Source organism: Sus scrofa, chromosome 14, assembly GCF_000003025.6.
Source record: "Sus scrofa isolate TJ Tabasco breed Duroc chromosome 14, Sscrofa11.1, whole genome shotgun sequence".
In the NCBI taxonomy this organism is placed as follows: domain Eukaryota; kingdom Metazoa; phylum Chordata; class Mammalia; order Artiodactyla; family Suidae; genus Sus; species Sus scrofa.
Genome location: NC_010456.5, coordinates 99,144,113 through 99,158,937, shown reverse-complemented (window position 1 = coordinate 99,158,937; position 14,825 = coordinate 99,144,113). Strand labels below are relative to the sequence as shown.

The 14,825-nt window shown below is 41.5% G+C and overlaps 1 protein-coding gene across 10 annotated transcripts in view; it reads left to right on the top strand.

Annotated features, from left to right (window-relative positions):
* Positions 1–11,672, top strand: part of SGMS1 (sphingomyelin synthase 1) — a 310,846-nt gene extending 299,174 nt beyond the window's left edge. For 9 of the 10 annotated variants that reach the window (XM_021071757.1, XM_013983509.2, XM_021071761.1 and 6 more), the window contains 3 exons: positions 6,119–6,272; positions 9,333–9,499; positions 10,049–11,672. In XM_021071757.1, coding sequence (XP_020927416.1) covers positions 6,119–6,272; positions 9,333–9,499; positions 10,049–10,228 — 501 coding nt within the window. In that variant the 3' untranslated portion in view covers positions 10,229–11,672. 10 annotated transcript variants of the gene reach the window in all.

Below are 14,825 nucleotides of genomic sequence, written 5' to 3'. Positions count from 1 at the left end.
TTTTACCGAAGAGTAATTTTTCTGTGACCCTAGGAGACCATAATTCAGAATGGTGTAAATACAAGACCTCGTCACAGCTTTGTAGTGCCCATTGAGAAAGCGTTTGTGTGAATTCCCCCCAAATAACTCTGCTTTCAAAATGAACCCTCAAAAGCCTACCGATGGGGAGGTTACAGCTCCAGATATGATGGCGTGAGCGCACTCTATCTTCCTACCCTCGCACTGGATGCCACCCAGACAGAACACAGGCACAGTGTCTGGAGCTGCTCTTTGAAGATACTGGGAAATGGTAACAGACAGAGTGGGGAAGGAAGCTAAAATGAGAAATGAGAAGTATGAACAATCCAGCTGGGAGTTTCCTGTTTTTGCTGCTCTGTTGCTCCTGCTGTTTCTTCTTCCTCCCGCCTCCCTCTCCCTCCTCCCCCTCCTCATCCCTTGTCCCTCTCCCTTCGGCTCTTCCTCCCCCTCCCCTCCCCTCCTCCTTCCCAGGGCTCCTTCCCCTTCTTCCCTCCTCTCTTCTCCTCCCCCACCTCCACCCTCCTCCTTCCCCTCCTCCCTCCTTCCTCCTCCCATTTCTTACTCTCGTCCTCTTTCCTCCCCTCTCTCCTGCCCATACTCAAAGGTCACCCAAATCTCAGAACTATAGAACTCCAAGAGAATCCCTCTCTTTCTAGCCCCACGAGCAGGAGCACACGTTCCCTTGGGACAGACTAGGAGAACTCCTACCAATTTCCATTCAACCCATGTTAACATGTAGTGTGCATATTCTAGACTTTTTCTGTGCTTTATTATGTTTTTGGTCTTTTTAGGGCCACACCCTGTGGCATATGGAAATTCCCAGGCTAAGGTTCGAATCAGAGCTGCAGCTGCTGGCCTACACCTCTGCTCATGGCAGCACCGGATTCTTAACCCATTAAGCGAGGCCAGGGATCCAACCTCCTGGATACTAGTCAGATTTGTTTCTGCTAAGCCACGACGGGAACTCCTGTGCGTGTTTTTTTAAGTAGCTATGATTATACCAAACATTTTGTTTTGTTTTTTCCTCTTAGTAGAAGATATTTATAATATAAATTTACTACATAGCATTGTTTGTTTATTTTTTTTAATAATTTATTAAGCAATTATAGTGTAGTTCAGTGCCTTTGAATCACCTCAGATTCTGGTTCAGTGGGTCTTGAGAGGGTACAGGCACACTTTGTTTTATTGAGCTTCACTTTGTGACCCTTCACAAATACTGCATTTTTTAGAAATTGAAGGTTCATGCTGACTCTGGGTTGAACAAATCTATCAGTAGCAGTTTTCTCCATCACTTGCTCACTTCATATCTGTGTCACATTTTGGTAATTCTCATCATTTTTAAAATTTTCCTATTATTCTATTTATTGTGTAATCTTGTGGTATTTAACCTTCGTTTCTTTTTCTTTTTCTTTTAGGGCTGCACCCCTGGCTTCTGGAGGTTCCCAGGCTAAGGGTCCAATCAGAGCTGTAGCTGCTGGCCTGCACCACAGCCACAGCAACTCTGGATCTGAGCCATGTCTGTGACCTACACCACAGCTCACGGCAATGCCAGATCTTTAACCCCCCCGAGCAAGGCCAAGGATCAAACTGCGTCCTCATGAATACTAGTCGGGTTTGTTAACCACTGAGCCATGATGGGAACTCCAAGCAATAAAGTACTTTAATAAAGTCATGTACACTTTTTTTACACTTAATAGACTACAGTGTAGTGTAACGACGTTTATATGAAATGCACTGGGAAGCCAGAAATTTTGTGTGACTGACTTTATTGGGATAATCACTTTACTGCAGTGGTTGGGAACGTACCTGTAATAGCCAAGGCATGCCTGTAATCACAGCCATCTCCTGGTGTTGCTAATACTTCCCTGGCCCAGGTTCTGAATAGCACGGGAATAGTTATTTAACAGTTCCCATGTGGGTTTCCACTTTGTCGCTCTTATAAATAATGTTGTGCATAAAGCTTTTCTTCGTATTCAAGGTCACTCCTTGGAAGTAGATGCCTAGAAGCAGTTAAGCACTGAGTCACACAGGTAATGGCTGTTTGGATTGCTGCTCAATATTGACGATTATTTTTACAGAGGATTTTGCTGCCTAAGTTGATGATAAGGAAGTTGAGACTTAGAGTGGTTTGGCTACACAGGGTCACACAGCTAATTGGTAGAAGAACTGTGATTTTAGCCCTGCTTCAGCGCCCACTGTTTCTTCTTCCCCATGGCTGCTGTATTCTCCATGTCCCTCCCCTTAGAGGAGCTTGTTGGAAAACATCTGTGACATTGTTCCTGCCCTACACCACTGGCTGGCCTTTTGCTTCACTGCTAATTTGATAAGAGAAAGAATGTGCTCCTGTTAAAGCTAATTTTTATTTCTGTTTGTATGACAGAGTCAGTGCCTCCAGCTGGTCACGTTCTTTGTCCTTTGATAAATCTTGTTTCCTAAATGGTCTTATTTACTTGATTTATCTGTGCTGTGTACATGATAAAGATGTTAACTTGTTTCTTCTCTGATTGTCTTGTAATTTGTCTTGTTGTTTGTTGCTTTTTTAAAGCATAATTAAAAATGTTTATGTTGGTATAACCATCCATCTTCTTTCCTGTTCCCCGCTGAGCTTAAAGACTTTCCCCTTGCAAAGGTTTGACAGTCATGGAAAGATACCGTCAAAAGAAAGCGTAGATGTATTAAGGGCTCTTGTAAGAAATGGAACATTACGTTTTGGCTGGTTTTCCTCAATGCCATGTTTACTTCATAATCTGTCCAAGTTTTCCTATCCATACAGTTTCCCCACAAATATTCTCCTTCTAAAATTACAGGGTGAATTTGGGGGCGGGGTGTTCAAGAATATGATTTATAGTTTTCAGAACACAGAGGGAACTTCGCGAGGGCAGTTTGAAATAGTGTAAAATGGAGAACTACCTAAGCTTTTTTGCCATAATTTTCTTCTATAAATTGTCTGTTGTTATAACAGAAATAGACCAAACTTTCAATTTAAAACTTTCAACAGTTATTTTTTTCATGTTAACATCATGCATGCAATTTAGGGAACAAAATGATTCTGCAGGACTTACTATGAAAAACTGTAGTCCTCATCCTAACCGCACTCCAACCTGCCATCCTCCTTCTCCAATTCTTTGAATCTTGTGGCATTTGCCTTCATTTATTAAACTCTTTTTACAGAATTTGTGTGTGTGTGTGTGTGTGTGTGTGTGTGTGTGTGTGTTTTCCAAGTGACACTGGCAATATTGTTTCCAGTAGAGGCTGTCTCTGTTACTGACTTCCCCCTGGGGAAGGCCAGGATTTGGAGTCCTAGAACATCAACACCATCTTGCACATGTTCTGTGCCTTTTCCTTCCCTTCTTCCCACCCCCCAGCATCCTAGGTTCTTAGCCCATCTTCCCAGTGTCGTTTTCTGTCCTTGGTTTAACTCAGTGCTTACATTATAACAGTTTTGTAAATGCTATTCATAGCCACCTCGTATAGTTTCCCATAATTTTCCTTTTCAACACAATTTTTTGCTTTCTGAAGAATTGGGTAATTGCCTTGCTTTTTGCTCTATTAGTGTTCTGTGTACTTTTTCATGCCCACGTTGTGACTTGAAGCCACCAAGTTGGGTGTTCTGTTAGCCTCATCTCCAGATCTCTGACTCACCCACATGGGGGGCTACCTCTCTAGGCCTTCTGCACATTTTGTCAGCTGTCCCTTCACTGGCATCCTAGCAAATCCTTTTTTTCTTTTTTCTGTGTGTACTCCTTTGCTTTGTAGAGTATATCCTCTACATGGGAAAGAGTACGTAGGTGGTAATTTCGAAATCTTGTATGGATGAAATGGCTTCAGTTTATCCTTGGTCTCTTCTTTAAGTTTACATTCAGTTAATAATACGGCTGGATATAGAATTCTAAGTTGGAAATATTTTCCCCTCAGAATTTGGAAACATAGTTGTCAAGCCTTCTATTTTCCAGTGTTGCTTTTGGAAAAGCTTGATTCTTAATTCTTTTATGAAGCTTGTTTTTGGTTTCTAGATGCTTTAAGGTCTCTTGTTAGCTCCCAGTTTCTGAAGTTTCATGATGTTAAGTCTTGCTGTATAGATCCGTGTGCTTCTGTTGAGCTGGGCTTTCAGTGATTCCTTTCAGTTTGGAAATCCATATCCTGTGTGTGATATGTTCAACCTGTCATCCTTAACTAGAAATCTCGATTTTTTTTTTTTTTTTTTTTTTTGTCTTTTTAGGGCTGCACCCATGGTATATGGAGGTTTCCAGGCTAGGGGTTGAATGGGAGCTGTAGCTGCCAGCCTATACCACAGCCATGGCGGCATGGGATCTGAGCCGTGTCTGTTACCTACACCACAGCCCATGGCAATGCCAGATCCCTAACCCACTGAGCAAGGCCAGGAATTAAACCCATGTCCTCATAGATACTAGTCAGGTTTGTTTCCTCTAAGCCACAACAGGAAATCCTGATCAATTTTTTAAAGGGAAATTTTAATGAAACATGTTTCCTAGAACCCAGAATATTATCAGTTAAATGTTGAAAAGGTGATTAAATTGGTTAACCAAAATTTAAGAGTGCTGACAAACATAAAATATAAACATAAAATTTTGTTTGCCAGAATAAATAAAAGTTTCAGTGAATGAGTTGTTCACACCATCTATTACTCTAGTATTCATCCTAGACTTGTATCAGAGACAGGTAAGTTTGTTTATCAACTTTTTTTTTCACTTTTATTAAAAGGAAAAACATGCATTTCTACCCACATAATTTCAAAGAATTAAGGATACATCCTATTCTGTCCCTTGCTTCATTTGGGTCACCAAAAATCACATACCAAAAAATATTCATATATTTGACACCTCTGCCTATAGCTGGTTTAGCTAGTAAGTTAGTAGAACATTTGTCCTTTAGGCCAAGCCTATGAAATAGATCTCGAAATTTTTCCCAGAGATTTTTCCCCCCCAAAAATGGTACTTATAGTAGGAAATCAGTCCAGTCTTTATCAGTGTAATAAAAAAATTGGTAATTAAATATCTGCTCACACATGCTGTGAAAAGTGCTAATAACATTGCAGGAAAGATCTGAGGCCACCTGCTTCATCTCCAGGACCATCCTCTTCCAAGGGCTGTCCAAACAACAGTGAACACTGAGTGGGCACACTTCATGGAAGAAAGGGGGATTTTACGCATCTTAATACTAGCTTGTAAGGGAAGAACAGTCCTGGACATCTCCTGCAGTCTCCAAACATACACTGAACACTTCTGTGACCATTTTTTCAGGGGCTTTTCCCTCCCACAAGCAAATTTCTCTCTTTCACTCAATTCTGGCACTGTCTACGCAAAAATAGCACCAGTTCCTACAGGTTAAGTTTCACTTCATCCTCTCGTCGCAAGTCTAGATTATCACCTGAGCTTCTGACCGACCAGCTATAAATTGGTTTTTCCTATGACCCCCCTCCTTGGGTTCACTTAATAAGCTAGAGCTGCTCACAGAACTCAGGAAACCATTTTACTTATAGATTACCAGTTTATTATAAAAAGGATAAATCTTAGGACCAACCTGATGGAAGAGATGCAGATGCACAGGGCAAGGTAGGTGGGAAGGGCGTGGAGCTTCCATGCTCTCTCTGGGCTGCACCACTTTCCCCACATCTCCACATGTTCACCAGCCTGCAAACTCTGTTGAATTTCTGTGGAGGCTTCATTCTATAGGCATGATTCAGTCATTGGCCATGGTAACTAACTCAAGGTCCAGCCCCTCTCCCCTCCTTGAAGGTGAAGGAAGTGAGTACTCACATTCCAATCCTCTAATCACCTGGTTGGTTCTTCTGGCTTGCACCCCCATCCTAGGAACTTTCCAAAAGTCACTTGGAACATATGAACCTGAACTCAGGTGTGGTCAAAAAGGGCTTTTGTGAATGACAAAAGACACCTTTATCTCTTCTGTCTTAGGAAATGCCGAAGGTTGTAGAAGCTCTGTGCCAGGAATGGGGGACAAAGACCAAATATGCATTTCTTAATATTACAGTATCACAGAGCTTAATTCTGAAGATAAATCATCATCGTAGCACACGTTCATGTGCGCCAATGATGAGTCTGATGTTCTCTTTTCCCACCAGCTTTTTGGAGACTGGGAAGCCCAACTGCGGAGAATAATGAAGCTCATAGCTGGCGGCGGTCTGTCCATCACGGGCTCCCACAACATGTGTGGGGACTATCTGTACAGCGGCCACACGGTCATGCTCACACTCACCTACTTATTTATCAAAGAGTGTAAGTCTCAGGCAGCCTTCCATGAGCATTTCCTCACCTGCCATTTCCCGCAGTTTCTGGAGAGTCTACTGAAGCAAGACTGGACCTCGAAAGGCAGCCACTCACCTCACCACCATGCCCAGGCACAGCAGGCACCCAGGGAAACGTGTCAGAAGCACCTGTTCTGGAAGTTCCTGCTATGGCACAGTGGGTTAAGAATCCGGTGTTGCAGCAGCTGTGGTGTAGATCTCAGCTGCAGCTGGGATTCAAACCCTGGCCCGGGAACTTCCATATGCCACGGGTGTGGCTGAAAAAAAAAAGTGCTGGTTCTTCTTGATAGGAGCATCTCATTTCTTCAAGTGTCACCTGTGGTTTGGGGTGTTTTATAGCTACTGGAAGGAGCCAGAGGGAAGGAGATAAAATTCCAGGCCTGGTTGGAGGATGGTAGATGGCGGTTCACTCAGCAGCCATTTGTTCAGGCACCTGGCACTGTGTTACCTGCTCTAAGTACACTGGGGGGGGGGGCAGTGATGTCTCTCAGAGCAGCATGGTCTAGGGACACCGAATGATGCAGACACTAAATGGGGAATGTCCTTTAAAAAATGTACTTAAAATATTTTATTATGAAATGTACAAAAAATAATGTTACAGGTAGCCCTGTACACTGCTCAGATTTAATATAAGCACTTGCCATATCTATTTCCAATGACCCTTCAAAAAGCAAATAAAATGTTACTATATATTTAAAGCCTTTCACCCCTTCCCCTCCCGTTTTCCTATATTATTTCCGTGCATGTTTTATTCATTTCACTGCTTGTAGAAAATTCAGTTGTCCTCAATATTTTACTGTTAGAAAGTCTCCACAAGCTTTATAAAGGCAGTTTCCATGAAAAGCAAGTAAAACGAGGCTACAGGTACCACAGAGGAGGGACACACGTTGCAGTTTGGAGGTGTTTGAGAGTCTGTGGTACCTTCTGGAACTTTAGTGTGGTTGGAATTCCGAATGGTGTTAATCATGAGAAGTGAAAAATGAACTGGTAAGGAGGAACCAGATCACAGAGCCGTGGAGCGTGCACTCAGCCGTGAGAAGGAGTCTGAACTTGCACTCTGATGGAAATGGGGTGCCCATAGTGAGGTTATGGGGCAGTGTCATCTGACTCGTCCTTTACAAAAGGAGAAAGCTGGAGTCCCAGTCATGCCTCAGCAGAAAAGATCTGACTAGCATCCATGAGGACGCAGGTTCAATCCCGGGCCTCGCTCAGAGGGTTAAGGATCTGGTATTGCCGGGAGCTGTGGTGTAGGTCAAAGATGTGGCGTTGATGTGGCTGGGGGACCCTTAGCCTGGGACCCTCCATATCACAGGGTGCAGCCCTAAAAAGACCAAAAAAGGTGGGGGGGAGGAACCACTCTGCAAAAGCTTTCAGGACGAATTGGAGAGGGGAGGACTGGAGAGCAGGGGAAAAGTTAGCAGACTGGCTCTTAAAAAGATGGCAGTGGTCCAAATTACCACGATGACATTGGGATGGAGAGAAGTGGAAGGAGCTAAGAGATTAACCGAGGAATCAACAGATAACAGTTTTGATTGTGGGGATACAGGGAACAGGTGATGGACTGAAGAGCAAAAGCCCAATTTTTGCTTTAAAAAAATAAGGTGGGGAACACAGGAGGAGAAGAAAAGACATACTTTGGAAGGCAGAGGTGTTCTGCTTGTGCTTAGGATGTGAGCAAGCACTGTGAATTCTAACAGTGTCCCTTCATTGTTGCCAGGGCATGATCTAGCCCTTGTTCTGGGATGTAATCTGGTGTGTGGTAAATGGGAACAGATTAGAGCTTGAGGTCAGTGGTCCTGGGGGTGAGATTCCTACCCCTGCTGCTTGGTACCTAAAATACTTCAATGGAGGTAGGCCTTAGCCTTGAAGATAAGGCCAGGAACCATCTTGGAAGATTTGGGTCATAAACCAATTTTGAGTTGTGGTGCTGTCACTTACTGGCTCTGTGATCTTGGGGAAAACCTCTAACCTCTGGAAGTGTTAGTTCACTCATCTTTAGAAAGAGATACTGATAGCTGCGTCATGCATGAGAGAGAGGCTGTGAAAATTCAAATAGATGGCATAGATGGACCCTAATAGGCTTGCAGGGAGAATGAACGGCAGTTTATTGTCTCTTCACCATGAGAAAGGTATTTCCCCATGAAGGCAAGCTCTTTGCCTGTTTTGTTTGTTGATCTGGGTAATTAAGCAGTTCCTGTGCTGGGCACATCATAGATGCTCAGTAAATATTGGTTAAATGAATGACTGATAACTTGGACCCCTTGAGGATCCAGTAAAAGCCTAAACTTTCTTCCCCAGGTGGAGGAGGGTACCTCACATTCAAATAATATTTTGCTTAAATTTCTGACCCTCTGAAGCTCACTCACGGAGAATACAGGGTAGGAAAGCCTCCGCTCATAGAGATTTTGAGTCTCTTATCAGGTGACTTCCCAGATGGAGGCAGAGACCAGTGACACTCCCCTATCCTTGGGAGTGTCCTTGGACTAGAATTCATTCCCAGGCATTTGGATTCTCTCTTATTTGTATTTGAGAAATAGAAATCTCAAAGACTTTCAAATTAGTGTATGGCTGCAGAGCCTGGAAAGCAAATAAGACAGTTGTATCAATTATAATTGCCTAGTCTGTGTATAAGGATCTATAAACCCAAAGATATTGATTTTTGTATAGAGCATTAACCCCAAATTATTTAGACATTTAATTAAATGCCAGTGGAAAGTTGTGTGTGTGTGTTTTTTTAAATGGAGCATGATGCATGAACCTGTCTTTGTCTTTTTAAACTGTATTTATGATTACATGAATCAAGTCATAAGCACATGTAAGTTACTGTTGCTAATAAATTCACTTTGTAAAATAAGCTGCTTCCTTTCTAACCTCAGTTACACAGAAGCTAAAGCCCTTAGATTTGCTACTCCAAACAATCTGTTTTCAGGCAGACTCAGGGTAATTGGATTCAGAAGTAGTAGTTGAGGCGCGGGGAGGTGTCCTCAGGGGTACTTGAACAATGGAACTCTAGCACGTTTCTCCTTTTCAGATTCCCCCCGACGACTATGGTGGTACCACTGGATTTGCTGGCTTCTCAGCGTGGTTGGAATCTTCTGTATCCTCTTAGCGCATGACCACTACACTGTGGACGTGGTGGTGGCCTATTACATCACCACGAGACTCTTCTGGTGGTACCACACTATGGCCAATCAGCAAGTGAGTTTTTCTCCCCATTTTATCTCCCGTGGCTCTTGGCCTGCTGTTGCTGGCGTGGCAGGGGGAGAAGTGCCAAGACTCTCCTCTCCTCGTTCTGGCAAATGATTTGTAAGCTGTGCCCACCTCTCGCTTGATTTGCATTCCCACCTTCTCTTCTGTCCTTGGCCCTTCACCAGCTTAGTACTTAACATTCAATTAAGTCTGTCCATTTTCATCATGGAGGAGTGAGTAACTAAAACCCTTACTGAAGTGTTTATTTATAGACAAGAGATTGACGAAGCCACAAGTTTCTCCTGTACTCCCAGAATTGGAGTGGTTTTTCTGCGAGGGTGCGGCCTGATTTGCAGTTGAATGCAGACTGTAGAATGGTGGTTTCAGTGTGAAACAGGCCTTTTGGGGGGGGGGGGTCATGGGACAGGTCTGGGGTCCTTTGTGAATGTTAATATAGAAAATACTTAAAGATTCTAAGAAATAGGCAGACTCTCCTTTTGAGGCTGGAACCATCAGCTGTGCTTCCTGACTTGGTTTTCTCTTTCTGTATTATCTTAGGTGCTAAAAGAAGCTTCTCAGATGAACCTCCTGGCCAGGGTGTGGTGGTACAGGCCATTTCAGTACTTTGAAAAGAATGTCCAAGGAATTGTACCTCGATCTTACCATTGGCCCTTCCCCTGGCCAGTAGTCCACCTCGGTAGGCAAGTTAAGTACAGCCGGTTGGTGAATGACACATAACAGCTGTACAAGGTGGGGAAAGAGGAACTGTCCGAAGTGCTAAGAACTCCATGAGAGAAGATGCCATAAAATAAACACCTCCCTAATCCTGTTATCCTTCAGTGGTTACCTTGACTTAACCTATTGAGTTACCTGGTCAGCACTGTGATCTTTTTTTCTCTCCAAAGGACCTGCGTTGGACAACAATAAAGCAAATTTCACCTATCATGCACTGTACACATTTCCTGTTCATAAGTTTGGGATTTACATAACCTGCGACTACCATGTTCCTTTGTATATGATGCAACAGCATAAATGTAAGCTTTTATATCATAAGTTCTGGTCTTTCCAGTCACATCTGGAAATAAAGCGTATTATTTTCTTGGGAAAACATACTTTTCATATCTCTTGCCCCAAAGATTGGGCTGTAAGCCATTTTCTAGCAAATGTCTCTATGAAGGTTTCTAAGTACCTGAATGGGGTTCAATTCTGAAATCTTTCTACCTGTTGCACCGATATTCAAATAAAAATGACAGACACAGAAAGGTTTGGTAACTTTAGGTTTTGTAAAAATCAGCAGAGACAGTGTGTCAAAAAGTGCAAAAAAAAAAAAAGATTCTGTTATAAAGTGATTTTCTAATAAGTATTTCCTAACTTTATTTTTCAAAATGATGTTATGAAAACCAAATTTAAAGATTTTTACATGTCAGAGAGAAGAGAGTTAAAATTTTAAAATGCTTCTTGGGAGAGAACTTTGTCTATGTTTCTAGTGCCTTTCTTGTCTTGATTGTATGGTCAGTAGGCAATCTTAAATGTTTTTATTTAAAATAAAGTATTCCATGAAAGTATAAATGTATGTATACACTACTAAATTTTTCATTTATAGCTAAATTAAATCAGAAGACTGCTTATGGTTTTTAAATTGCTATGAATTAAAGAATGGGAGAGTTAATTAGAAAGTCAGAGCCTGTTCCCATATTGTGAGCAGGTGGCAATGACATGTACCACTTAAATTATTTTTTCATCTATTTGGTAGTTCGATTTTAACTATACAATGAGACAGCCATGAATACTTTGTTTTTAAAAAGAGAGTTTTGAAAATGATCACTAAGCTAAACTTGAAAGCTATAATTATCCATACTCTCATGACAATTTTGTTGGTGAACAACAACAACAAAAAAAGATCTATTTCTTTAAAATATATTTGTGCAGGAACTGCATGTAACTCTAAGTTTTGCTCCTAACATAAGTATGTTTGGGGAAGTATTCTATTCTATACTTGCCAATGTGGAGAACAAAATAGTTTTTTAAGGATGAAGAAGTTATATATATCCATTCTGTATTTTACGTGCAGCAGAATTATCTTCCGTAGGGTTTTTTTGTGTATTCACAAGGTGATATTTGTATTGTAAAACAATAATGGTGAAGGAAATAAAAAGGCTTTTAAAATTTTGTTTGTTTTAAATCTTTGTAAAGTTATTATTCCAGAGAGTATACTGATATCTTAACAGCTTACCTAGATCATAAATTAATCAAAATGCACTTTATAATAAAAAACTGATATTAAAATAAATGGCTACTATTTCTTTTTTCTTTTTCTTTTTTTTGCTTTTTTTTTTTATTTGCTTTTTAGGGCCACTCCTGTGGCATTTGGAGGATCCCAGGCTAGGGGTCGAATCGGAGCTACAGCTGCTGGCCTACACCACAGCCACAGCCATGCAGGATCCGACCCACATCTTCGACCTACACCACAGCTCACAGCAACACCAGATCCTCAACCCACTGAGCAAAGCCGGGGATCGAACCTGCAACCTCATGGTTCCTAGTCAGATTCATTTCTGCTGCACCAACGGAACTCCCAATGGCTACTATTTCTAATGTGTTCACATTCTTCACACAAGTCATAAATGAAGTCATTAAAGCAGGATGAAAGACTGAGTTTGGGAATTTCCTCACTGAGTTTGTTTAAGAGAGGACCTTTATAATCACGTTTCTTTTCCCTCAAGAGTCCTTAAAATGTACTCTAAACCTCAGTAACCTCTACAGATTGAGTGTATTTTTTAAGATATATAAAAAGGAGTTCCCATTGTGTCTCAGAGGATTAAGAACCTGACATCGTCTCCATGATGATGTGAGTTTGATCGCTGACCTCGCAGTGGGTTATGGATCCAGTGTCGCCTCAAGCTGTGGTGCAGGTTGTAGATGCAGCTCGGATCCAGTGTTGCTGTGGCTGTGGTATAGGCTGGCAGCTGCATCTTCGATTCAACCCTTGGCCTAGAAACTTCTTTATGCTGCAGGTGTGGATGTAAAAATAAACATATATAAAAAGAATCACAGGTAAGTTTAATCCAAACTGTAGACCACTGTTTAGCAGTCACTTTGAATTCTTTAATTCTCAATTAAGTCACTGACTTAATTTTTTAACCCCTAAAACTAGAAGTAAACAGTTTTTCCAGTTTAGACAAAAGGAAAGGTAAATTCTAAAATGAGCTGTACAGTAATAGTACTTTGATTGTCAATGATAATGCAGAATCACTTTTTTTTTTTTTTTTTGGTCACGCCTGCAGCACATAGAAGTTCCTGGGCCAGAAATCGAATCCCCGCCACAGCAGTGACAACAACAGATCCTTAACTTGCTGAGCCACCAGGGAACTCCCCAAATCACTTTTTAAAAAGAGAAAAGATATTATATCTAATGTGGTAAGAAAGGGAAGATGTTAATAGTGGAAGCCTGTCTTTATTAAGGGAGGGTATTATCTAGCCAGGGAGGCAGGAACTGTAAAACCTAGGAAGATTTCCTGGGTAGAACTTTGGACTTGTGTCTCAGAAAAAATGTGGTGACCTCTTTAGGCAAATGGAGCAAAATTCAAGGATAGGTTTGTATTTAACTGTTACAGCCTTTCCTTAACTTTGGCTATTGACCAGATGCCACATGTTGAAAGGGAATGTACCTTGAGTAATGAGAATGAATTATTGGCATATGTTAAAAATAGGATTTTTTTCCTCTTAAGTCAAGGGAGTTACATGAAAAAATTCATTATTTTCCATTTACGTGCTGCATACATACCAAAAAGTTCACTAGCTGGTTGCACTTCATGCCTGACTGCACAGAATCATAAATTAACAGTCTTTCAAGTCTGCAAATCCCAGGAAGGATGAGAGAAATCTCAGGTCCTGGAGAACAGCAGTACACTCGATAACGCCTGCCTGAATGAGGACATGAGCTTTTTTTGTCCTTTGATTAAGTACCAGAGCCCTGGACAATAGCTTCTTTAATTTGCTCTCTTTGCAAGTCAGGGATTGCACATGTATGAATCATTAACCTTCTCATCCCCTCTAGGGTAGTTATTCCCATTTTATAGGAGCTAACTCAGCAATGTTAAATAACTTTCCCAAGGACATGAAGCTGGCAACGGGTGAAAATCTGATTGGACTACAAGTTCTCACCCACTTCTTGGCACCTCTCTACCTGAATACTGTGAGCTTTCCTAAGTTCTTCAGTAAGTGTCTTCAGTGAGAGGAACTGCATATGGTGGTCAAGCTAAGTAGCGTGACTCTTAGTGTGAACAAAGTAGCAGGAAATTCACACCATGAGGTGTGAAAGACTAACTTTGCCAGTTTGCTAATTGTATGTTTTATTGGACTCCAAGCAAATACCTACCCAATCTTTCTCTACCTTCTATCTTTAACCTCTTGATACATTTGATAAATAACTCAAACTTCATAAATAGCACAGAAAATGAGAGTACCTGCTAGCTTTAATTTGACCATCACTACACAAAAAGTCAAGTTTTGGATGAACTAGGACATGAGATGCACCACTTAGATCCCTTGATACTGACACCCTTTATCTTCTTTCTCCTTCTGTTGAGAACACTTAATTTGAACAAATCAAAACTGCTGTCTTAAAATTCTGCTTATCAGCACTTTCAAGTTCTCATGTGTCTTACCTGTCTACTTGCTCGGGGTACAAAGAAGAAGAAAATTAAGCAATGCTTGCCTTCAGATGGCCCAAACTCCACCTCCTACAGGCTGGCAGAGGTGGTCATGATCAGTGAGAAGAGACTTAAGAGTGAGGGGAAGTGGCCAGAAGCAGAGGCTGGAGCTGGGCCCTGAGGGGTGTAGAGAGTCTGGAGAGGAGGTGAAGCAGCAGCATTCCAGGAGAGGCAGAAGGACCGCACACATGGCTCTGGCTTGCTCTTACCGAAGAGAACATGGAGTGAGGACTTAGCATAAGAGTTAATGTTTATTGTATATATGAGAATCCTTTTCATTCTTGAGCGCTGACATGGCACAGTGGTATTAGCTTAGCATCAGATGATTGAGAAAATATATGCTATGAATTGAAATGTCCTCAAGAGGATTTGTGGTTTATTAATCACAGCAGCCTTGTGTAACATTTGGTCAATAGGAATAGCACTTATTTATAAGAGCCATTATCCATTAACATACCATGGTTGGTAAGTGTAAAGATTTGAGGGTCTCTTGAGAATTTTTCAGGAAAATTTTACTGGAGATTATAAGGCAGAGATCAGTGAAATAGGTAGGGTCCAGTTTAGCCCAAAAATATATATATATATATTTTTAGGTGAGGCTAAAGAAAGGCTCTGATACCAAA